Raw genomic sequence first — 24,381 nt, forward strand, 5'->3', positions numbered from 1 at the left:
TTAAAAACTGGCAGCCGAGTCACCAGAATTTTACAGTAAAAGCAATGGGTTTTTTGCAACATATAAAAAAATTGAATGAATGGAAAAACAATACCACTGTTTAAGCGGTAAAATTCAAGCAACCGTAAAATTTTGTTGTTTTTAATGTTTTAGTGTCTTACTCTATATGGAAAAAAATAATACCAAAGTTGATTTTACGGTAAAAAACTCAGTTGGCGGAATTAAACCGTAAAATCTATTGTCAAATTTAGAGTTAAGTTGTTTTGAAATCATAAGTCAAGCAGATATTAAAGTATTTATTTTATTTTAACAAAAAACATTTTTGGAATACATAATATAATATTTAGATTTTGATAATATTGAATTTAAAATTTTGATAATATTGAATTTGAAAAGATTTGCAATGTGCAAGCCGTACATTATTTTTAATGTCAAAAGGGAAAGAACAAATATATCAAGAAAAGATTATGCATTTTATTAACACACTTTCCAGGCTTTAATGTGACGGGCCAGATTTGGCTCCAGGCCCTTGTAGATTATACTTAAAAAATATATTTTTTCAAATCTGAAGTGAAGCCGCAATATTTGCAGCGCGAGTGACGACTGTACACATTATTTTCTCAAAACAATCCACAGTCAACAAAAAATATTCCTACAATGTTTAATGACTCATTGCAAGTTGTGGGATTTACACTTACATTTGTTGCGTTCTTGTCACAACAAACATTGCGGCCCTACTGTCTAGTTTCCGTTAGGTTGGCAGACCCTTTAGGCCACAAACTAGACAGGTATGAATTAAGAACAGTCTGTGCTTGCCAAACAGTTCTCCATGGCTTCAAGGCTCCAACGTAACCTTGTCAACATCCAATTGCACATGCGATTAGTTTGTGATTTGTGTGTTACCTGCTCCTCTTTAGTGTACAGCTGAAAGCACTGAGCCAGAGTGCAGGCCTGCGGCTGGTGGTGTTGCTCCCTGTACAGATACACGCTCTCGGCGTCGGGTATGTACTCCTCCTCCGTGTGTCCGAATAGACTGCAGTTGAATAAAAAAGTTAAAGTTGTAAAAACTACTGGGACAGACACGTTGGTGCGCACACTAATAGTGTTTAAACTAGTTTATTAGGATGTAAGAATCACATTGAATAATATAACCTGCTCAGTGGCCTTGTGGTTAGAGTGTCCGCCCTGAGAGTGGAAGGTCGTGAGTTCAAACCCCGGCCGAGTCATACCAAAGACTATAAAAATGGGACCCGTTACCTCCCTGCTTGGCACTCAGCATCAAGGGTTGGAATTGGGGGTTAACTCATCAAAATGATTCCCGAGCACGGCCACCGCTGCTGCTCACTGCTCCCCTCACTTCCCAGGGGTTGATCGAATGCAGAGGACAAATTTCACCACACCTAATGTGTCTGTGACAATCATTGGTACTTTAACTTTAAAGGGGAACATTATCACCAGACCTATGTAAGCGTCAATATATACCTTGATGGTGCAGGAAAAAGACCATCTATTTTTTTAACCGATTTCCGAACTATAAATGGGTGAATTTTGGCGAATTAAACGCCTTTCTGTTTATCGCGCTGGAAGCGATCACGTCAGAATGTGACGTCGCCGAGGTACCACACCCGCCCTTTTCATTTTCAACACATTACAAACACCGGGTCTCAGCTCTGTTATTTTCCGTTTTTTTGACTATTTTTTGGAACCTTGGAGACATCATGCCTCGTCGGTGTGTTGTCGGAGGGTGTAACAACACTAACAGGGAGGGATTCAAGTTGCAACACTGGCCCGAAGATGCGAAAGTGTCTGCCGCCAGACCCCCGTTGAATGGGCCAGAGTGTCTCCACATTTTACCGGCGATGCTAAGGCAGACATGGCACAAAGATGTATGGATAACCTGCAAATGCATTTGCAACGATAGTCAACGAAATCACAAAGGTGAGTTTTGTTGATGTTAACTGCCAGCTAATCGATGATAACCTTCTACACTAATCGATGCTAACATGCTATTTACCGGCGGTGCTAAAGCAGACATGGTACAGAGATGTATGGATAACCTGTAGATGCATTTGCAAATATATTACGTTTCCTCCCACCCACATTTAATGCGAAAAAAACACTTACCAATCGACGGATTTAAGGTGCTCCACTGTCAAAAGATGCGAAAGTCCTGATCGTTTGGTCCGCACATTTTACCGGCGATGCTAACGCAGCTATTCGGCCATGCTATGGCTATGAATAGCGTCAATAGCTATTCGCTCAATAGCTTCAGTTTCTTCTTCAATATTTTCATACTCCAACCATCTGTTTAAATACATGCGTAATCTGTTGAATCACTTAAGTCGCTGAAATCCGAGTTTGAATCCGAGCTAATGACACTATATCGTGCTGTGGTATTTCCATTGTTTACATTGGCAGCACTGTGTGACGTCACAGGGAAATGGCCAGTGTCTTCGCAGAGAGCGAAAATAAGGCACTTTAAAGCTTTATTTAGGGATATTCCGAGACCGGTAAAATTTTTAAAAAAAACTTCAAAAAATACAACAAGCCACTGGGAACTGATTTTTATTGTTTTTAACCCTTTTGAAATTGTGATAATGTTCCCCTTTAACTTCAAACAATGTAACTTTACCATGAATTGATTTACATGGACCCCGACTTGAACAAGTTGAAAAACGTATTCGGGTGTTACCATTTAGTGGTCAATTGTACGGAATATGTAAATGTAGAGGATCATTTCACCACATCGAGTGTGTGCGTGACTATTGTTGGGACTTTAACTTTATACTAAATGTGTACAATGTCATTGGTCATTATCATATTATAGAAAGCACCGGTTTTCCCTCACTTACTAGTCTTTGGTCTCTTTGTCCCACTCCACCACGATCTTCACGTGCGGCGGACCGCCCTGTCCACAGGACTTATATGCTCTGTAAAATACGCCGCACAAAAACAGAAAAATGTTAATAGGTGGTTACGACCGTGTCGAGAGAAAGAGAGTCTGAGTTGTGTGTTTGATGAGCTACTCGTGCAATTAGGTGCCGTTTCAAAACAAGCACTTAGCTGCATGAAATTGTTGGTGTTTTACAAACCCCGTTTCCATATGAGATGGGAAATTGTGTTAGATGTAAATATAAATGGAATACAATGATTTGCAAATCATTTCAACCCATATTCAGTTGAATATGCTACAAAGACAACATATTTGATAAACGTTTTTTTTTTTTTGCTAATAATCATTAACTTTCGAATTTGATGACAGCAACACGTGACAAAGAAGTTGGGAAAAATGGAAATAAATACTGATAAAGTTGAGGAATGCTCATCAAACACTTATTTGGAACATCCCACAGGTGTTCAGGCTAATTGGGAACAGGTGGGTGCCATGATTGGGTATAAAAGCAGCTTCCATGAAATGCTAAGTAATTCACAAACAAGGATGGGGTGAGGGTCACCACTTTGTAAGCAACATGTCGAACAGTTTTAGAACAACATTTCTCAACGAGCTATTGCAAGGAATTTAGGGATTTTACCATCTGCGGTCCATAAAATCATCAAAAAGTTCAGAGAATCTGGAGAAATCACTGCACGTCAGCAATGATATTGTGGACTTTTGATCAGTCAAAAACTGACATCAGTGTGTAAAGGATATCACCACATGGGCTCAGGAACACTTCATTAAACCACTGTCAGTAACTACAGTTGGTCGCTACATCTGTAAGTACAAGTTAAAACTCTACTATGCAAAGCCAAACCCATTTATCAACAATATCCTGAAACGCCGCCAGCTTGGCTGGCCCCAAGCTCACCTAAAATGGACTGATGCAAAGTGGAAAGGTGTTCTGTGATCTGACGAGTCCACATTTCAAATTATATTTGGAAACAGAGGACATGGTGTCCTCCAGAACAAAGAGGAAAATAACCATTCGGATTGTTCTAGGCGCAAAGTTCAAAAGCCAGCATCTGTAATATGGGGGTGTATTAGTGCCCAAGGCATGGGTAACTCACACAGCTGTGAAGGCACCATTAATGCTGAAAGGTCCATACAGGTTTTGGGGCAACATATGTTGTCATCCAAGCAACGTTACCATGGACGCCCCTGCTTATTTCAGCAAGACAAGTGTTACAACAGCGTGGCTTCGTAAAAAAAGAGTGCGGGTACTTTCCTGGCCTGCCTGTAGTCCAGACCTGTCTCCCATCAAAAATGTGTGGCGCATTATGAAGCGTAAAATACGACAGCGGAGACCCCGGACTGTTGAACGACTGAAGCTCTTAATAAAACAAGAATGGGAAAGAATTCCACTTTCAAAGCTTCAACAATTAGTTTCCTCAGTTCCCAGACGTTTATTGAGTGTTGTTAAAAGAAAAGGTGATGTAACACAGTGGTGAACATGCCCTTTCCCAACTACTTTGGCTCGTGTTGCAGCCATGAAATTCTAAGTTGATTATTATTTGCAAAAAAAAATTAAGTTTATGAGTTTGAACATCAAATATCTTGTCTTTGTAGTGCATTCAATTGAATACGGGTTGAAAAGGATTTGCAAATCTTTGTATTCCGTTTATATTTACATATAACACAATTTCCCAACTCATATGGAAACGAGGTTTGTATATCGTAAACAGCGAAGGAGAAAATAAACAGTCAAAAATATCTTTAATGAGTTCCAATGAAATAGCTGTGACTCACATGTTGCCTTTTACAACTATGAGATTTCATTAGATAGTACCTCATGACCCCGTTGGATGCATGTGTTCAGAGTTCACTGTACATTCTTAGGAATGACAGCTCATGCTGAACTTTTGACTGATAAATGTTTGCACACCAGTGGTGTTCTGGCTTGCTTTATGTGGGTCAGAATGAGAGAGAGAAAAAAAAAAAACATGTCAAACTGGCATTTTAGCAGACGTGCTAGGGCCTGTCACCGAAGCTTGTCATCTTAGTACTGAGATTTAAAAACACTGCAGGAAAGCGGCAAACAACCCCTCTACACATACGGTCTCAACTACGTGTCACACAAATTTGTGTTAGGCAATGCTAAATAAATGGAACTCAAACGTTATAGTCGGTGTACATCTCGTATCATCTTGTAGTGAAAATAGGTCAATACAACCATTACTATAAGTAGGGGTCGTCCAAACGTTTTTCTTTACAGTACGATACAGATATTGGAACCTTGAATATTGTTTAGTGCAGTGTTGCCCACGCTGCACTAAAGAAACCGGTTTAGCTCGGTTGGTAGAGCGGCCGTGCCAGCAACTTGAGGGTTGCAGGTTCGATTCCCGCTTCCGCCATCCTAGTCACTGCCGTTGTGTCCTTGGGCAAGACACTTTACCCACCTGCTCCCAGTGCCACCCACACTGGTTTGAATGTAACTTAGATATTGGGTTTCACTATGTAAAGCGCTTTGAGTCACTTGAGAAAAGTGCTATATAAATATAATTCACTTCACTTTTTCTGCAGGCGAGCTACTTTTCAATTGACCAAGTCAAAGGGAACTACCTCATTTATATATATAATTTATAGGGGTGTGGGAAAAAATCGATTCAAATACGTTGTGCGATTCAGAATCGATTCTCTTTTTTTTTTAAATCCATCCATCCATCCATTTCTACCGCTTATTCCCTTTTGGGGTTGCTGGCGCCTATCTCAGCTACAATCGAAAAATCGATTTTTTTTTTTTTTTTTTTTTTTATCAATCTAACAAACCACTACACAGCAATACCATAACAATGCAATCCAAAACCAAACCTGACCCAGCAACACTCAGAACTGCAATAAACAGAGCAATTGAGAAGACACAAACACGAAACAGAACAAACCAAAAGTAGTGAAACAAAAATGAATATTATCAACAACAGTATCAATATTTGTTATAATTTCAGCATAGAAAATCCCTCATTGACATTATCATTAGACATTTATAAAAATAATAAAAAAGAACAATAGTGTCACAGTGGCTTACACTTGTATCGCATCTCATAAGCTTGACAACACACTGTGTCCAATGTTTTCACAAAGATAAAATAGGTCATATTTTTGGTTCGTTTAATAGTTAAAACAAATTTACATTATTGCAATCAGTTGATAAAACCTTGTCCTTTACAATTATAAAAGCTTTTTTTTTTTTTTTAAATCTACTACTCTGCATGTCAGCAGACTGGGGTAGATCCTGTTGAAATCCTATGTATTGAATGAATACAGAATCGTTTTGAATCAGAAAAATATCATTTTTGAATCGAAAATCGAATCGAATAAAAAAAAAATCGATATATTATCGAATCGTGACCCCAAGAATTGATATTGTATCGCATCGTGGGACACCCAAAGAACCACAGCCCTAATAATTTATATTTATCTATTTATGAAAGACGTTTTTTTTTTATTAAAAGTGTTTAACACATATAGATTACTTTCTTTCACGAAGACAAGAATATAAGTTGGTGTATTACCTGATTCTGATGACTTGCATTGATTGGAATCAAACAGTAGTGATGACAACGTCCATATTTTAAAATGGAGAAAAAAAGTTCTCCTTTTTGTGCAATACCACATGAAAGTGGTCGGTTTTTGGCATCTTATTTGTCCAGCTTCCATACTCCTTTTTGTACACTTTACAAGAAATACATTGGCGGCAAACTATGTAGCTTGCTAGCTTGTGCACGCTAGCTTTCTGAGACTCTTATTTTGTTAGAGCAGGCAGGATGAAGCAGCGCTTTTATTGTGAAGACAGGAACGGTGTGGTCGGTGTTCAGAGTTTTGACGGCAGGTACGGCGCGTGTGTTGAAATAAAAAGTGTTTCTCTACCTTTTCTCTGTCATTTTTTCTTAATAATGATCTAGCAGAAGCCAACCCCCGGTTGCCGTGAATGTCAATCAAGTGGCGAAAGTGGTGAAAATTAATGATCGTTCATTTTTAATGCCTGGCTGGCGATCGACAGACACACCCTCCACGATCGACCGGTAGCTCGCGATCTACGTAATGAGCACCCCTGCTTTAGTGAAACGAAAATAAATGTAAAACTGCATCTATCTATAAATTAAAAATGCATCAATAATCAATTTTTATTCGAATTGTAGCTCCTGAATCGAAATTGTAGTCGAATCGTGAGGTGCCCAAAGATTCCCACCTCTATGTGTGACATGTGCTGAAGTGGCAGACTACTGAAAAGAGTTCCGTGAGAGTTTGGGTGTCTGTGTGTTCAGTGTTTAAACGTGTGTGGAGTTTGTTACCCCATGTTAAGAAAGAACTTGCTTGTTTGTTTGTGTCCATATTTCATTTATATATAATTCCCTTACAAGGAATACCAGGGTTGTAGGAAACTTCACCTTCAGTCTCCATTATCCAATATTTACTTCACGATTGCACAGCTTAATTTGTTTTGCTATAAAGTCACTGAATCGATTTCAACTCACTGTATTGTATTGCTCTAAAAAAAAATTGTCCCTGAATGGTATCGGCAACAACAAATGTTGAGTCAAATTGTTGTTAAAACTACAGATGTCCGATAATCGCTTTTTAGCTGATATCCGATATTGTCCAACTCTTAATTACCGATTCCGATATCAACCGATACCGATATATACAGTCGTGGAATTAACACATTATCATGCCTAATTTTGTTGTGATGCCCCGCTGGATGCATTAAACAATGTAACAAGGTTTTTCAAAATAAATCCACTCAGGTTATGGAAAAAAATGCCTACATAGCACTGCCATATTTATTATTGAAGTCGCAAAGTCCATTATTTTTTTTAATATGCCTCAAAACAGCAGCTTGGAATTTGGGACATGCTCTCCCTGAGAGAGCATGAGGAGGTTGAGGCGGGGGGTTTTGGGGGGCAAGGTTGTGGTGGGGGTAGCGTCCCGGAAGATTTAGTGCTGCAAGGGGTTCTGGGTATTTGTTCTGTTGTGTTTAGTTGTGTTAAGGTGCGGATGTTCTCCCAAAATGTGTTTGTCATTCTTGTGGTGTGGCTCATATTTGTAACAGTTTTAAAGTTGTTTATACGGCCACCCTAAGTGTGACCTGTATGGCTGTTGACCAAGTATGCATGCATTCACTTGTGTGTGTGAAAAGCCGTATATATTATGTGATTGGGCCGGCACGCAAAGGCAGTGCCTTTAAGGTTTTTTGGCGCTCTGTACTTCTCCCGACGTCCAAGTACCACTCCGCACAACGGCGTTTTAAAAAGTCATAAATTTTACTTTTTGAAACAGATACCGATAATTTCCGATATTACATTTTAAAGCATTTATCGGCCAATAATATCGGCAGTCCGAAATTATCGGACATCTCTAGTTAAAACTAATTGTTAAACCCCTTTATTGTAATATTGTTTGCTGAATGTTTTTGGGAGATTCTGTAACGCCAAAGAGGAGAACTGACCTCTCCACAGTCGGATGACACAGCGGTCGCTCATCCTGGGGGAGGAGGTAGGTGATCCCCACCACGCCGACCACTCGAAGACTGAAAGGCCCCACCTACAGGCGGACATTTTTACGTTAATATTCCCTGCTTGACCTACATTTACGACTAACCCTTGTCAATTCCTACCTGAATATAGACTCCAGGTCGCAGGAGGTGGCGCATTTTCTCCAAGATCTCTTTCTGGAGCGCGTCCCAGGTGGCCGTACGCTCCATGTAGAGAACGAAAGGCAAGCCAAATCTAAGACAACATTAACATATATTTTTATTGTTATGTGGTTGGTAACGCATTTCTATCATGTTTTCCACTTGCTTCAGCCCTTTCACTGACTTTGTTACACCCATGTATAAGAAGTTGGTCAATGTGACAATGTGTGCTGTAGATACAAAGTAGGTACCTTTTTGCTTGGTGTCCGGTACAGGCCCTATTGCACACCAGGAGGATCATCTTCTCAGGAGCCAGGTTTTTAATGGGCGAAGCCAAAGGGGTCCCGGCCCCCTGCATAAAAGACGACGTCCGACTATTTTCCGTCCCGTATTTCAAGTTGTTGTGGTTCAGGTTGGCCAGAAGACTTCCTACAAGAAGTAAAAAAAACTTACATATCTCCGTAAAACAAAACATAAACAATACACAGATGAAGAACTTGCCTCTTTTGGTGCGTAGGCTTTCGAGTTTAAACATCTCCGGCGTCTCAAAGGCAAAGATGGAGTCGCTTTCTTGGATGATGTCGAGGTCATCGTCGTCGTCGCAGAAGGAACGGTGGAAACCGTCGTAGTACATTTCGGTCAGAATGAACTAGAAGTAAGTGATACACTTAAACACTGTGCACGGGTTGAAACTGAATACATTTGCTGTATGTTTTAGCTTTTCATATCAACAACCACAGAACTGTGTAATGTTCCCTTCTATACATGACACACATTGTCTGTTACAGCTAGGGATGGGTACCATTTACATTTGAACCGATACGATATAGCATTTGTGATTAATCGGCATCGAATCAACAAGGTTTTAATTTGTGCGATAAATAACCACAAAGGGCTGGAGGTAGAGATTTCGATGCCGATAAATGCTTTAAAATGTAATATCAGAAATTATCGGTATCAGTTTGAAAAAGTAAAATTAATGACTTTTTCAAACGCCGCTGTAACGAGCGGTGCACAGAGCAGTTGTGTCTCCCAGTCAGCCGGCCCTCCCCTCTCCCACACACAACACAGGAGTTGACGACTGCAGCATGAGAGGTTTACTGGCAACGCTTGATGACCTCCTCAAACCGCCGCGAGCGGAAGAAAACAACACCAAGAGTGTGTTGTTGCTGGTGCTGTAGCCTGGCTAACAAGCGATCTCGCTCGGTGATTGACTAACGACATGGTTTGGGATTATTTTAAAGTGTGTCTAATGGATAAAAAAACTGTCCATTTGCAATGACTGCAAAAAGCTGGTTATGCGAGGAGGAACAAAGACATCTTTATTTAATACAAGCAACTTAATCTCCCACCTCTTCAAAAATCATAAGGAGATACACGGTGAATACAAGCGAAAGATCGAGGAAAAGCAAACACCGAAAAAAGTGAACGGAGGTGCCCTGTCTCAATGCAGCATTTCTGAAGCTCTGGCTGACTGCTAGGCCACTTCAAGCACTCACCACTAGCTTACAGCACATTTTTGTTACTCATACAAATACATTATAGCAGGGCAGATTGAGCCCAGTTTATAATCTCCTGTTATACAGTATGCCAGGCAGTCTTGCACTCAAGGAGGACTATGTTATTGTTTACTGTATTGTACCATATGTCACGGCAAGAAATCTGCGTTCAAAAGACTCCGGCTTATTAGTGATTCCTAGAGCCCAAAAAAAGTCTGCGGGCTATAGAGCGTTTTCCGTTCAGGCTCCAGTACACTGGAATGCCCTCCCGGTAACAGTTCAAGTTTGCTATCTCAGTAGAAGCATTTAAGTCTCACCTTAAAACTCATCCGTATACTCTAGCCTTTAACTAGACCTCCTTTTTAGACCAGTTGATCTGCCGCTTCTTTTCTTTTTTCTCCTATGTCCCCCCCTCCCTTGTGGAGGGGTTCCGGTCCGATGACCATGGATGAAGTACTGGCTGTCCAGAGTCGAGACCCAGGATGGACAGCTCGTCGGGACCCAGGATGGACCGCTCGCCAGTGTATCGGTTGGGGACATCTCTACGCTGCTGATCCGCCTCCGCTTGGGATGGTTTCCTGTGGACGGGACTCTCGCTGCTGTCTTGGATCCGCTTTGAACTGAACTCTCGCGGCTGTGTTGGAGCCACTATGGATTGAACTTTCACAGTATCATGTTAGACCCGCTCGACATCCATTGCTTTCGGTCCCCTAGAGGGGGGGGGGGGTTGCCCACATCTGAGGTCCTCTCCAAGGTTTCTCATAGTCAGCATTGTCACTGGCGTCCCACTGGATGTGAATTCTCCCTGCCCACTGGGTGTGAGTTTTCCTTGCCCTTTTGTGGGTTCTTCCGAGGATGTCGTAGTCGTAATGATTTGTGCAGTCCTTTGAGACATTTGTGATTTGGGGCTATATAAATAAACATTGATTGATTGATTGATTGATACTTTATGACTCTAGTATACTACCAAAAGGTAGTTTGACTGAGTCCACTCTCAGTGCTGCTTGAGTGATCGCCAAATGCCGAAGTGTGAGGAGCTGGCTGAGTTGGCAACCGGGTGTGACGTCACACACAACACAGGTACCAAAACATGGCACTGTTGGATTTTACGAGAATCGATGCCCGTTAGGATTGGCGAATTTCGCTCGGTACTCATCCCTATAGTCACAGCTCAATGAATGTAAGCAAAGTAGTAGTAATAAAAATGCTTTTAAAAACCTGGTCCATAGCCATCTTGGTCGAGCGTGACACAGCATCCCGGAGGCGATACACGGCGCTGTTGAGGGGCACGGCGACCCCGATCCTCAAACAGTGCGAGTACTTTCCCTGGTAGACCACTGTAACGTACAAAGGCCTGGCCAAGACATACACACACAATACCAATTTTAACCAAAACGTTCGGCTACATGAAACAGGTTCTTACGCTTAGGGCTGGGCGATAAAACAATAACAATATATATCACGATAGACATGTGATCGATATCAATAGAAAATGGGGTCGATAGAACGTTCGATAATTTCACAGAGTTATGTTAGAAAAAAATAGTAAGAAACGCAGAACCGGAACCGCACGGCATTCTGGGGGGGGGTAGGCAAAGGAAGGGCTTTAGCCTCTCGACCTATCACGGCCGAGCATGAACCGCAAGGCATTCTGGGAAATGCTAACAGGAAAAAAAGAAAAAGCAACGATTGATTGATACTTTTATTAGTAGATTGCACAGTTCAGTACATATTCCGTACAATTAACCACTAAATGGTAACACCCGAATAAGTTTTTCAACTTGTTTAAGTCGGGGTCCACGTTAATCAACGAAACTGGAATATGAGTGCGGCAGCACGAGAGGAAATTGTAAATAAAAAAGGAAACGTCACGTCACCAGTTTGGCAGTATTTTGGATTTTTTTTAAGTCCGATACGAATCAGAGTAATACTGTCTGCAAACTTTGCAAGGTCGTCGTCCCGACCAAGTCTTGGAACACGACAAAACTTATTTTACCACCTGAGCCGCTCTCAGCCGCTGGAGTACAGCAGCAAGCAGCCACAACATCAGCCGGTGCAAGTGGAACAGCACCGAAGCGGCAACAACAGACCACCATCGAGAGGTACTCGGCAGCAGTGCCATACGAGAAAAATTCAAAACGTTATAAAGAAATAACGGATGCAGTGGTGTATCAATTAGCGAAGGACATGCTAGCTCATCATAGTTGAGAAGTCTGGGTAAGCATTTATTTAATGTCAATATTTGCACATCAAAACAGTATTTTCATTTTTTGACTGTTTTTCTTAATGCTGACCTCGTTCTAAAGGTTAAAAGTATTTAAATTCAGCCTTTTTTCTCCTGGTCTTTATTTAGAATATTTTTTTGTTTTTTTTCATCAATAATTATCGATATCGACTGATATGAAACACTTATATCATGATACATTTTTTTAGTCATATCGCCCAGCCCTACTTACGCTTCTATTATTCCACTTACCGCGTGTGCGGCAGTGGGATGGGTAGTGAGATGCAGAGGAAGGGGTCAAAGGTATTGCTCTGTTTCTGGCAATGTGGGCATGTGAGCGAGGACCTGTTGGTGTATGGAAATATGAGTCAATGCATAAGGTGGATACATTTTGAGGACGTGGCGCACTCACCTGTACTGAGCCTGAAAGAGCTCTTGTACAAATGAACCGGCTGAGAGCGGAGGGGAGGGTCCTTCTGCATGTTGGTCATCCTCCTCAATAGGTGGCTGAACAAGCACAAACGAGTTTGTCCATGAGGCAGAAGTCATAAATAATGCAGGCGGATGTAAAAGCCTCTTCGAGCATAATCGCTCCAGAAAACCTTGCGGCCTCACCTTTAAGGAGAGCCTGCCGATGGGGTTGACTGTGTCGAGGTCCTCGTGAACTCTGTCCAGCAGCCACAGCAGGAACTCTTGAGCGTCGTGCTGCGCGTTGCCTTTAAACTGCGTGGCGTTTTTTGACACCGCGTTCTGCAACAAGAGGTAACAATGAGCGGATTAACTTTCACAAGAAGTAGAGATTTCCGATAATATCGGCCTGCTGATATTATCTGCAGATAAATGCTTTAAAATGTAACATCGGAAATTATCGGTATCGGTTTCAACCTCCTAATTTTCCCGGGAGACTCCCGAATTTCAGTGCCCCTCCCGAAAATCTCAGGGCAACCATTCACCCGATCTCCACCCGGACAACAATATTGGGGGCGTGCCTTAAAGGCACTGCCTTTAGCGTCCTCTAAAACCTGTCGTCACGTCCGCTTTTCCTCCATACAAACATCGTGCCAGTCTAGTCACATAATATCTACGGCTTTTCACACACACAAGTGAATGCAATGCATACTTGATCAACAGCCATACAGGTCACACTGAGGGTGGCCGTATAAACAACTTTAACACTGTTACAGAGGCGCCACACTGAACCCACACCAAACAAGAATGACAATCACATTTTGGGAGAACATTCGCACCGTAACAACATAAACATCCATTGCTTTCCTCCTCTCCAAGGTTCTCATAGTCATCATTGTCACCGACGTCCCACTGGGTCATCATTGTCACCGACGTCCCACTGGGTATGAGTTTTCCTTGCCCTTATGTGGGCCTACCGAGGATGTCGTAGTGGTTAGTGTTGTGGTTTGTGCAGCCCTTTGAGACACTAGTGATTTAGGGCTATATAAGTAAACATTGATTGATTGATAAACACAACAGAACAAATACCCAGAACCCTTTGCAGCACTAACTCTTCCGGGACGCTACAAAATACACCCTCCGCTACCACGAACCCCCCCACAATCTGCCGAATTCGGAGGTCTCAATGTCGGCAAGTATGCTCTAGTGCAGTGGTTCTCAACCTTTTTTCAGTCATGTACCCCCTGTGAACCTTTTTTTAATTCAAGTACCCCCTAATCAGAGCAAAGCATTTTTGGTTGAAAAAAAGAGATAAAGAAGTAAAAAACTGCACTATGTCATCTGTTTCTGATTTATTAAATTCTATAAGAGTGCAAAATATTGCTCATTTGTAGTGGTCTTTCTTGAACTATTTGAAAAAAAAGATATAAAAATAATTAAAAACTTGTTGAAAAATGAAAAAGTGATTCAATTATAAATAAAGATTTCTACACATAGAAGTAATCATCAACTTAAAGTGCCCTCTTTGGGGATTGTAATAGAGATCCACCTGGATTCAAAAACTTAATTCTAAACATTTCTTCACAAAAAAGAAATCTTTAACTTCAATATTTATGGAACATGTCCACAAAAAAATCTAGCTGTCAACACTGAATATTGCATTGTCACATTTCTTTTCACATTATGAACTTACATTCATATTTTGTTGAAGTATTATTCAATAAATATATTTACAAATGATTTTCAAATTGTGGCTATTTTTAGAATATTTTTAAAAAAACCTCACGTACCCCTTGGCAAACCTTCAAGTACCCCCAGGGGTACGCGTACACCCATTTAAGAACCACTGCTCTAGTATACTCTGGACTGAAGCTGTATGCCTTCATTGTTTTTGTAGCTGTTGTTTTGAGGCATGTTTAAAAAAATTAAAAATGATGAACTTTGTGAAAGTCAAAGTATAGTACTTCCCATAGTTGTAGTGGGTATCAGGATTATCTCAGAAAGAGCATCCCCCAAATTCCAAGCTGCTGTTTTGAGGCATTTAAAAAAAAATAATGCACTTTGTGACTTCAATAATAAATATGGCAGTCCCATGTTGGCACTTTTTTCCATAACTGGAGTGGAGGTTGTTCTCTTATTTTGGAAAACCTTGTTTTTGATTGATTGATTGAAACCTGTATTAATAGATTGCACAGTACAGTACATATTCCGTACACTTGACCACTAAATGGTAACACCCCAATAAGTTTTTCAACTTGTTTAAGTCCGAGGTCCACGTTAATCAATTCATGGTAAAGTTACATTGTTTAATGCATCCAGCGGGGCATCACAACAAAATGAGTCATAATAATGTGTTAATTCCACGACTGTATATACCGGTATCGGTTGATATCTGAATCGTTGGAGAGTATCGGAATATCGGATATCGGCAAAAAAGCCATTATCGGACATCTTTAAAGGGGAACATTATCACCAAACCTATGCAAGCGTCAATATATACCTTGATGTTGCAGAAAAAAAAACTTGTATTTTTTTAACCGATTTACGAACTCTAAATGGGTGAATTTTGGCAAATTAAACGCCTTTCTGTTTATCGGTCTTTTAGCGATGACGTCAGAACGTGACGTCACCAAGGTAATACACCCGCCATGTTCATTTTCACATTACAAACACCTGGTCTCAGCTCTGTTATTTTCCGTTTTTTCTACTATTTTTTGGAACCTTGGAGACATCATGCCTCGTCGGTGTGTTGTCGGAGGGTGTAACAACACTAACAGGGAGGGATTCAAGTTGCACCACTGGCAAGAAATCTGCCGCCAGACCCCCATTGAATGTACCAGAGTGTCTTCACATTTGACCGGCGATGCTAAGACAGACATGGCACAGAGATGTATGGATAACCTGCAGATGCATTTGCAACGATTAAGTCAACGAAATCACAAAGGTGAGTTTTGTTAATATTATTGACTTATGTGCTAATCAGACATATTTGGTCGCAGCATGACTGCTAGCTAATCGATGCTAACATGCTACGCTAATCGATGCTAACATGCTATTTACGCTAGCTGTACGTACATTTGAAACTAGATAGCCACATTTAATGCGAAAAAAAAACTTACCAATCGACGGATTTAAGTTGCTCCAGTGTCACAAGATGCGAAAGTCCTGATCGTTTGGTCCGCACATTTTACCGGCGATGCTAATAAGGCAGCCATGCTATGGCCGAATAGCGTCAATAGCTATTCGCTCAATAGCTTCAATTTCTTCTTCAATTTCGTTTTCGCTATCTGCCTCCATACTCCGACCATCTGTTTCAATACATGCGTAATCTGTTGAATCGCTTAAGCCGCTGAAATCCGAGTCTGAATCCGAGCTAATGTCGCTATATCTTGCTGTGGTAACCGCAATGTTGTTCGTATTGGCAGCCCTGTATGACGTCACAGGGAAATGGACAGTCGCGTCGCAAATAGGGAAAATCGAGAACTTTAAAGCTTTTTTTAGGGATATTCCGGGAGGTGTAAAATTTTATAAAAAACTTCCATCCATCCATCCATCCATCCATTTTCTACCGCTTATTCCCTTTCGGGGTCACGGGGGGCGCTGGCGCCTATCTCAGCTACAATCGGGCGGAAGGCAGGATACACCCTGGACAAGTCGCCACCTCATCTAAAAAACTTCGAAAAATAAAACAAGCCACTGGGAACTGATTTTTATTGTTTTTAACCCTTTTGAAATTGTGATAATGTTCCCCTTTAACAAGAAGGCATCTTGGCCATAAAAATGTGTTTGTGTACGCATGGACAACATGGGTTTAACTTGTTTAACAAGTGGTAACACAATTTAGATGGTCTATTTATATATGCCCATCCATTTTCTACTGCATATTCCCCTCGGGGTCGCGGGGGGCGGTGGAGCCTTTCTCAGCTATCATATGCATTTACATATTACAATATATACAGTACAGGCAAAACGTTTGGACACACCTTATTCAACACGTTTTCTTTATTTTCATGACTATTTACATTGTAGATTGTCACTGAAGGCATCAAAACTATGAGTGAACACATGTGGAGTTATGTACTTAACAAAAAAAGGTGGAATAACTGAAAACATGTTTTGCGGCCACTGCTGCTGCTCACTGCTCCCCTCATCTACCAAAGGGTGATCAAGGGTGATGGGTCAAATGCAGAGAATAATTTCACCACACCTAGTAAGTGTGTGACAATTGTTAGTACTTTAACTTTAAATTCCAGTTTCTTCAAAGTAGCCACTCTTTGCTCTGATTACTGCTCTGCACACTCTTGGCATTCTCTCAATGAGCTCAAGAGGTAGTCCCCTGAAATGGTTTTGACTTCACAGGGGTCATAGTTTTGATGCCTTCAGTGATAATCTACAACGTAAATAGTCATGAAAATAAAGGAAAAAGCACTTTTGGCCTGTAATGTACATTCAAGCATTTTCTCCAACTGACACTTTACCCACCTGCTCCCAGTGCCACCCACACTGGTTTAAATGTAACTTGGATATTGGGTTTCACTATGTAAAACGCTTTGAGTCACAAGAAAAAAGCGCTATATAAATACAATTCACTTCACTTCACATAAATAAGGCCGCCCACTAAACGGCACATCCAGAAGAGACTTGTCATAAAACAGGGGTCACCAACCTTTTTGAAACCAAGAGCTACTTCTTGGGTACTGATTAATGCGAAGGGCTACCAGTTTGATACACACTTAAATAAATTGCCAGAAATAGCCAATTCGCTCAAATTACCTTTAACTCTATGTTATTATTAATAATTAATTATATTTATCTTTGTGGAAACATTGATCATCTTAATGATTTCTCATAATAAATATATTTTTGATGACATGTTTTAAATAGGTTAAAATCCAATGTGAACTTTGTAAGAATATATAACAAATTGGACCAAGCTATTTTTGTAATAAAGACAAATCATTATTTCTTGTAGATTTTCCAGAACAAAAATTTTAAAAGAAATTCAAATGACTTTGAAATAAGATTTAAATTTAATTCTACAGATTTTCTAGATTTGCCAGAATATTTTTTTAGAATTTTAATCATAATAAGTTTGAAGAAATATTTCACAAATATTCTTCGTCGAAAAAACAGAAGCTAAATGGAAGAATTAAATTAAAATGTATTTATTTTTCTTTACAATAAAAAAAATAAATTTATTTGAACATTGATTTAAATTGTCAGGAAAGAAGAGGAAGGAATTTAAAAGGTAAAAAGGTATGTGTTTAAAAATCCTAAAATCATTTTTAAGGTTGTATTTTTTTTCTCTAAAATTGTCTTTCTGAAAGTTATGAGAAGCAAAGAAAAAAAAAATAATTAATTTAAACAAGTGAAGACTAAGTCTTTAAAATATTTTCTTGGATTTTCAAATTCTATTTGACTTTTGTCTCTCTTAGAATTAAAAATGTCGAGCAAAGCGAGACCAGCTTGCTAGTAAATAAATAAAATTTAAAAAATAGAGGCAGCACACTGGTAAGTGCTGCTATTTGAGCTATTTTTAGAACAGGCCAGCGGGCGACTCATCTGGTCCTTACGGGCACCGCGTTGGTGACCCCTATCATAAAGCATCTCGAAAACAGTCTGTGCATAATAATCTGGGCAACATTTTGAGCAAAGAACCACCATTACATGCTATGTTGACCACAATGAAGTGTTTCAAATGTAGGAACACAATCATAATATGACCATGACTGAAGGGTTGTTGAACCTGGGATAGGCTCCGGTCCCCCACTGTGAGAACAAGCTGCATAGACTTACCTTAAACTCTCGGCTGTGCTGGGGGGTGTACTCAAACGTCCACAAAGCCCGGACAAGTCCAGACAACTGCTCGGTCACTTCCCCCTTGGCCGCAGGTCCCTTCTTTTGCAGATGGACGCCGTTTGTCTTTGGTCTGTCCTCATCCAGCCCCTCTTTCTTGTACTGCTCCAAAACCAGGAATTCGGCGAACAGCTCCGTGTTGCTGAGGCACTGCAGAATAGCGTTCATGAAGCAGGTATTGCCGTGGTTCTTCAGCCCGGCCACGCCGGGCACTCTCTCGCCGGAGAGGAAAACCCCGAGGTCGCCGTCGTCCACGGGCGCGTCCTTAGCTCCGGACTTAAACGCGGTGAAGCCTCCGTCGTCGTCCTTGTCCTCCTCGGTCGGCACTTCCGATCCAAAGTGGGACAAGGCGGTCAGCGTCCTCAGGATTCTGCTCATGAAACTTCCCACGGAGCGGACGGAACCTCGTCTGAACAGCTTCTTCCCGAAGCTCGTTTTCTTGTCCTTGGCCATGGCGGCTTTGCAGGACATGATCGCACACCAGCACCCGGGCCGTCCGTTTTTCTATTCGGGCTCCAGTACTTTGGAATGCCCTACTGCTAACAGTTAGGGGTGCTACTATTTAAGTCCCATCTTAAAAAGTATTTGTATACGCTAGCCATTAGTCTCCCTGCTTGGCATACAGCATCAAGGGTTGGAATTGGGGGTTAAATCACCATAAATGAATCCTGGGCGCGGCACCGCTGCTGCCTACTGCTCCCCTCACTTCCCAGGGAGGGATCAAGGGGATGGGTCATATGCAGAGGACAAATTTCACCACACCTAGTGTGTGACAATCATTGGTACTTTAACTTTAAGTTGACCACCCCTTTAGACCAGTTGATCTGCCGTCTCTTTTCTGCTCTGCCTCCCTATCGGGGTGGGGGGCATAGATTAGGTTTGATTGATTGAAACTTTTACTAGTAGATTGCACAGCGCAGTACATATTCCGTACAATTGACCACTAAATGGTAACACCCGAATAAGTTAAAGTCGGGGGTCCACGTTAATCAATTCATGGCAACCACAGATTAGGTGACCACAGATGAAGCGCTAGCTGTTCAAAGTCGGGACCCGGGGTGGACCACTGATCTGTCCATCAGTTGACGACGTCTCTGCGCTGCTGACTTGTCTCCACTCAAGATGACCCCACTACGGACTGGACTCTCCCACTATTAACTAGATCCACGCCACGACCATTTTTATTTTTTTTCCCTTGGCCTCAGTCTGGACCCCCTCTCCAGAGGCCCAGGCTTAGACCGATTTTTTTAATTTATTTGTAATTATTTTTAATCTTTTTCTCCCAGCCTCCACCCCCTCCCCCCTTTGTTTACCTGTATCTCACCTTTTTTGTAAGGGGATCCTGTTCTGTCTCCCTGTAATGTTTGTCTGATCTTGAATGGATTTGTGCTGAAAATGTAATCTTCCAGAAGGAACTCTCCTGAAGGGATAAATAAAGTACTATCTATCTATCTATCGCACCGGTGCCCCAGGGTGGGGGGTCCCCACATCTGCAGTCCCCTCCAAGGTTTCTCATTGCATCCCATTGGGTAGTGAGTTTTTCCTTGCCCTTTTGTGAGCTCTGATGTCGTTGTGGCTTGTGCAGCCCTTTGAGACACTCGTGATTTAAGGCTATATAAATAAACTTTGATTTGATTGATTAGTTGGAAAAAAAGACCTCAGCGGCGGCGCAACACGCACCTCTGCATCGCCCAAACCCCGAGCGGGAATAACTTCCACGGGAGTTACCGTCCTCACTCCGCGGTCCACTGCCGCATTCGACGCACCAACTTCGGCTTCCCTTTCGGCCAGGGAGCGCTGGTGTTAGCATATATGGCTAACGCTAGCTGGAACAGGGTGTCGAATAATGATGTTCAGCCGTGAGGGTCCCGGTCCGACGGGGAGCGACAGACCTCCATGGTGCCCTGGAGGTGACATTCCGTGGAGAAGGCGCGTCGAATGTTCCTTCACCGGATAATTGTCGACATATTCCGGGGCACTTTGGAGCGGGCTCCCCTTCTGTTTCTTCTTCGCGTTGTTGTTTGTTTTGGCAGGCGTGTCTGTCATGGGTCGACACAGACGACTGCCTCCTGTCGGCCGGGTGGAGAAACAGTCGCGAAATTCAAAGATAGACACAAAGTAGCAGGAAACACGTCAATAGGCCATCCATCCATCCATTTTTCTTCCGCTTATTCCCTTCGGGGTCGCGGGGGGCGCTTGAGCCTATCTCAGCTACAATCGGGCGGAAGGCAGGGTACACCCTGGACAATTCGCCACCTCATCACAGGGCCAACACAGATAGACAACATTCACACTCACATTCACACACTGGGGCCAAATTAGTGTTGCCAATCAACCTATCCCCAGGTGCATGTCTTTGGAGGTGGGGAGGAAGCTGGAGTACCCAGAGGGAACCCACGCAGTCACGGGAGAACATGCGAAATCCACACAGAAATATATATACATATATATATATATATATATATATATATATATATATATATATATATATATATATACATATAATATAATATATGTGTATATATATATATATATATAATATATGTGTATATATATATAATATATGTGTATATATATATATATACTGTGTATATATAATGTGTGTGTGTATATATATATATAGATAGATATATACTGTATATATATATATATATGTGTGTGTATGTGTATGTATATGTGTGTATATATATATGTATATATATCTGTGTATATATGTATATGTGTATGTATATATGTATATATGCGTGTGTGTATGTAAATGTGTATATATATATGTATATGTGTTTGTGTGTATGTATATAAATGTGTACATATAAATGTGTGTATATGAGTGTGTGTGTATATACATATGTATGTATGTGTGTATATATATATGTATATGTGTATATATTTGTGTCTGTGTGTGTGTGTATACATATATATGTGTGTGTGTGTGTGTGTGTGTATATGTGTATATACATGTATATATGTGTGTATATGTAGATGTGTGTATATATATATATGTATGTGTATATATATGTATGTATATATATATATGTATGTATATATATGTATATATATATATATATTTATATACACGTGTTTATATGTGTGTGTATACTGTATGTATATGTGTATATATATATATATATATATATATATATAGTGAAGTGAATTATATTTATATAGCGCTTTTCTCTAGTGACTCAAAGCGCTTTACATAGTGAAACCCAATATCTAAGTTACATTTAAACCAATGTGGGTGGAACTGGGACCAGGTGGGTAAAGTGTCTTGCCCAAGGACACAACGGCAGTGACTAGGATGGTGGAAGCGGGAATCGAACCTGCAACCCTCAAGTTGCTGGCACGGCCGCTCTACCAACCGAGCTATATATATATATATATATATATATATATATATATATATATATATATATATATATATATATATATATATATATATATATATATATATATATATATATATATATATATATATATATATATTATTGCCTTATCCAGATCATACTGAGCAGACATGTGGTCTTTTTTTAAAAGTAAAATCAACAACGTCAAAGAAAAAGTTGTGTGTTCAACTGGCACCAAGTAAATTATATCAGTATAATAAAGTCCTCCAAGGTAAGTCTAATAACCAGCAACAGGCATGATAAGATTTTGCAGAAAGTCTTTAACAGGACCCCGACTTAAACAAGTTGAAAAACTTATTCGGGTGTTACCATTTAGTGGTCAATTGTACGGAATATGTACTGTACTGTGCAATCTACTAATAAAAGTATCAATCAATCAATCAATCAATCAATCAATCAATCAAAAGCTGTCCTGTCATATTGAGAACCATGGACTGGTGTTAACATTAGTTGCTGACTGAAAACTACTTCATATTCTTCCATTGCTTGGCAGTGTTACCATTATCTGAGTGATTGTGTAGAATTATGGGGAAGTAACTACAAAAGTAAGCTTCATTCATTCACGGTGTTACAAAAAAGATTAGTTAGAATAATACATAATGTTGGATGTAGAAAACATACGAACCCTTTATTTAATGAATCAAAAATATTGAAATTGTGCGACATAGTGAATTTGCACACAGCTAAAATTATACACAAAGCAAACTACCCAAGAATATACAACAATTCTCAACAAAAACAGGAGAAATATAACTGTAGAGGTTGCCCTCTAGTGGGTTCTTCGGACAACCACACACTGCCACGAGAGCCCAGATTTCAGGGTACAACACTGTTTTATTTTCATAAATGTGGAGAGGCTTTTGCTTTCCAACAAAAGGTATTTCTCTTTGTTTGTGTATCTCTCTCTGTCTGGTTCCCACTCCAACTCCAACTCCGTGTCTCACCTCGGCTGCTGCTAATCAGTGTTAATTTTGACAGCAAAATTTGATTTAGTTTTAGTCATAGTCTTTTGACTAAAATGTAATTTAGTTTTAGTCATAATTTAGTTATTTTAATTGATTTAGTTTTAGTCTAGTGTTAGTTGACGAAATATCGTAAGATTATAGTCGACGAAAACTACAGTAGTTTTAGTCGACTAAAGGGTAATATGTAAACTTTCCCTTCAATTTCTGAAAGTCAAAGCAAAACAGCGGAAAAATCACCGATACAAGTCGTATTTTGATGGAAATCATGTCTGAAATTTAGTATTTCACGAGTAAGCCGTGTAGTAAACGAGATAACGTCGAGTGAGTTGTGTGTTGTGCAAAATGCTTACCTGTGTGTGGATTTCGGGGTGATTCGATTGTAAATGTCGCTTCAAGTTTGTTGTGTTTTTCCCCGTAATCCTGGCGCTGCATTCCTTACACAGCGTCTTGTTATCTTTGACGTCAAAATATAAAATTTCCCCATATGTCCTCTCTCCTCTTCCTCCCCGGCGTTGACATGTTGTCTTCTGCAGCGCTTTCCCGGGTCAGTCTCAAACGCAAACTACGTGTACGTAACTTCCTTACCACGTCGCTCTGATTGGTTCTCTTCCCAACTCTTCCCGCCTCTTCCTAACGAAATGAGTTCCGATTGGATCTCGTCTCTGGCAGACATTTTCATCTCGTTTTTATTCGTTGACAAATATGGCAATACACCTCGTCATCGTCTTAGTCCACGTAAATTATTTTTTTATTTAGTTATTGTCTCATTTTAGTCAGAAAAAAAAAGGTTGTTGACGATAACTATGAAGAAAATGTTTCGTCAACAAAATGAACACTGCTGCTAATAAAGGCGACAGGTGATTCGATAACAAGGCCCACCTGGGCCATCTACTCACCTGTCGCTGTCTTCGAGGCTGGTGCTGGCACACTCCGTTCCGCGGCAGGCTCGCAGGCCACGCCCCTTCCACAATAACCTTAGAGAAAAATGTAATTAACTTACGTATAAAATACTACACGGCCTAGCTCCATCCTATCTTGCCGATTGTATTGTACCATATGTCCCGGCAAGAAATCTGCGTTCAAAGGACTCCGGCTTATTAGTGATTCCTAGAGCCCCAAAAAAGTCTGCGGGCTATAGAGCGTTTTCATTTCGGGCTCCAGTACTCTGGAATGCCCTCCCGGTAAAAGTTCGAGATGCCACCTCAGTAGAAGCATTTAAGTCTCACCTTAAAACTCATTTGTATACTCTAGCCTTTAAATAGACTCCCTTTTCAGACCAGTTGATCTGCCGTTTCTTTTCTTTTTGTCCTATGTCCTACTCTCCCTTGTGGAGGGGGTCCGATCCGATCCCGTGGCCATGTAATGCTCGCCTGTGTATCGGCTGGGGACATCCGCCTCCGCTTGGGATGGTTTCCTGCTGGCTCCACTGTGAACGGGACTCTCGCTGCTGTG

General features: G+C 40.7%; 1 protein-coding gene across 2 annotated transcripts in view; it reads right to left on the bottom strand.

The window, feature by feature from the left end:
* usp31 (ubiquitin specific peptidase 31) overlaps positions 1 to 20,608 on the bottom strand; it is a 38,360-nt gene extending 17,752 nt beyond the window's left edge. The window contains exons 1-11 of one of the 2 annotated variants that reach the window (XM_061905316.1): positions 18,498 to 20,606; positions 12,909 to 13,043; positions 12,706 to 12,800; positions 12,546 to 12,638; positions 11,288 to 11,423; positions 9,072 to 9,219; positions 8,822 to 8,999; positions 8,553 to 8,664; positions 8,385 to 8,479; positions 2,853 to 2,930; positions 904 to 1,033 (exon numbers count right to left, since the gene is read on the bottom strand). In XM_061905316.1, coding sequence (XP_061761300.1) covers positions 904 to 1,033; positions 2,853 to 2,930; positions 8,385 to 8,479; positions 8,553 to 8,664; positions 8,822 to 8,999; positions 9,072 to 9,219; positions 11,288 to 11,423; positions 12,546 to 12,638; positions 12,706 to 12,800; positions 12,909 to 13,043; positions 18,498 to 19,028 — 1,731 coding nt within the window. In that variant the 5' untranslated portion in view covers positions 19,029 to 20,606. Of the gene's footprint in view, positions 1 to 903; positions 1,034 to 2,852; positions 2,931 to 8,384; positions 8,480 to 8,552; positions 8,665 to 8,821; positions 9,220 to 11,287; positions 11,424 to 12,545; positions 12,639 to 12,705; positions 12,801 to 12,908; positions 13,044 to 18,497 lie in introns of both variants that reach the window. The other variant, XM_061905315.1, reaches the window with a different exon arrangement.
* Positions 20,609 to 24,381: the final 3,773 nt, after the last annotated feature.

Source organism: Nerophis ophidion, linkage group LG07 (assembly GCF_033978795.1).
Source record: "Nerophis ophidion isolate RoL-2023_Sa linkage group LG07, RoL_Noph_v1.0, whole genome shotgun sequence".
In the NCBI taxonomy this organism is placed as follows: domain Eukaryota; kingdom Metazoa; phylum Chordata; class Actinopteri; order Syngnathiformes; family Syngnathidae; genus Nerophis; species Nerophis ophidion.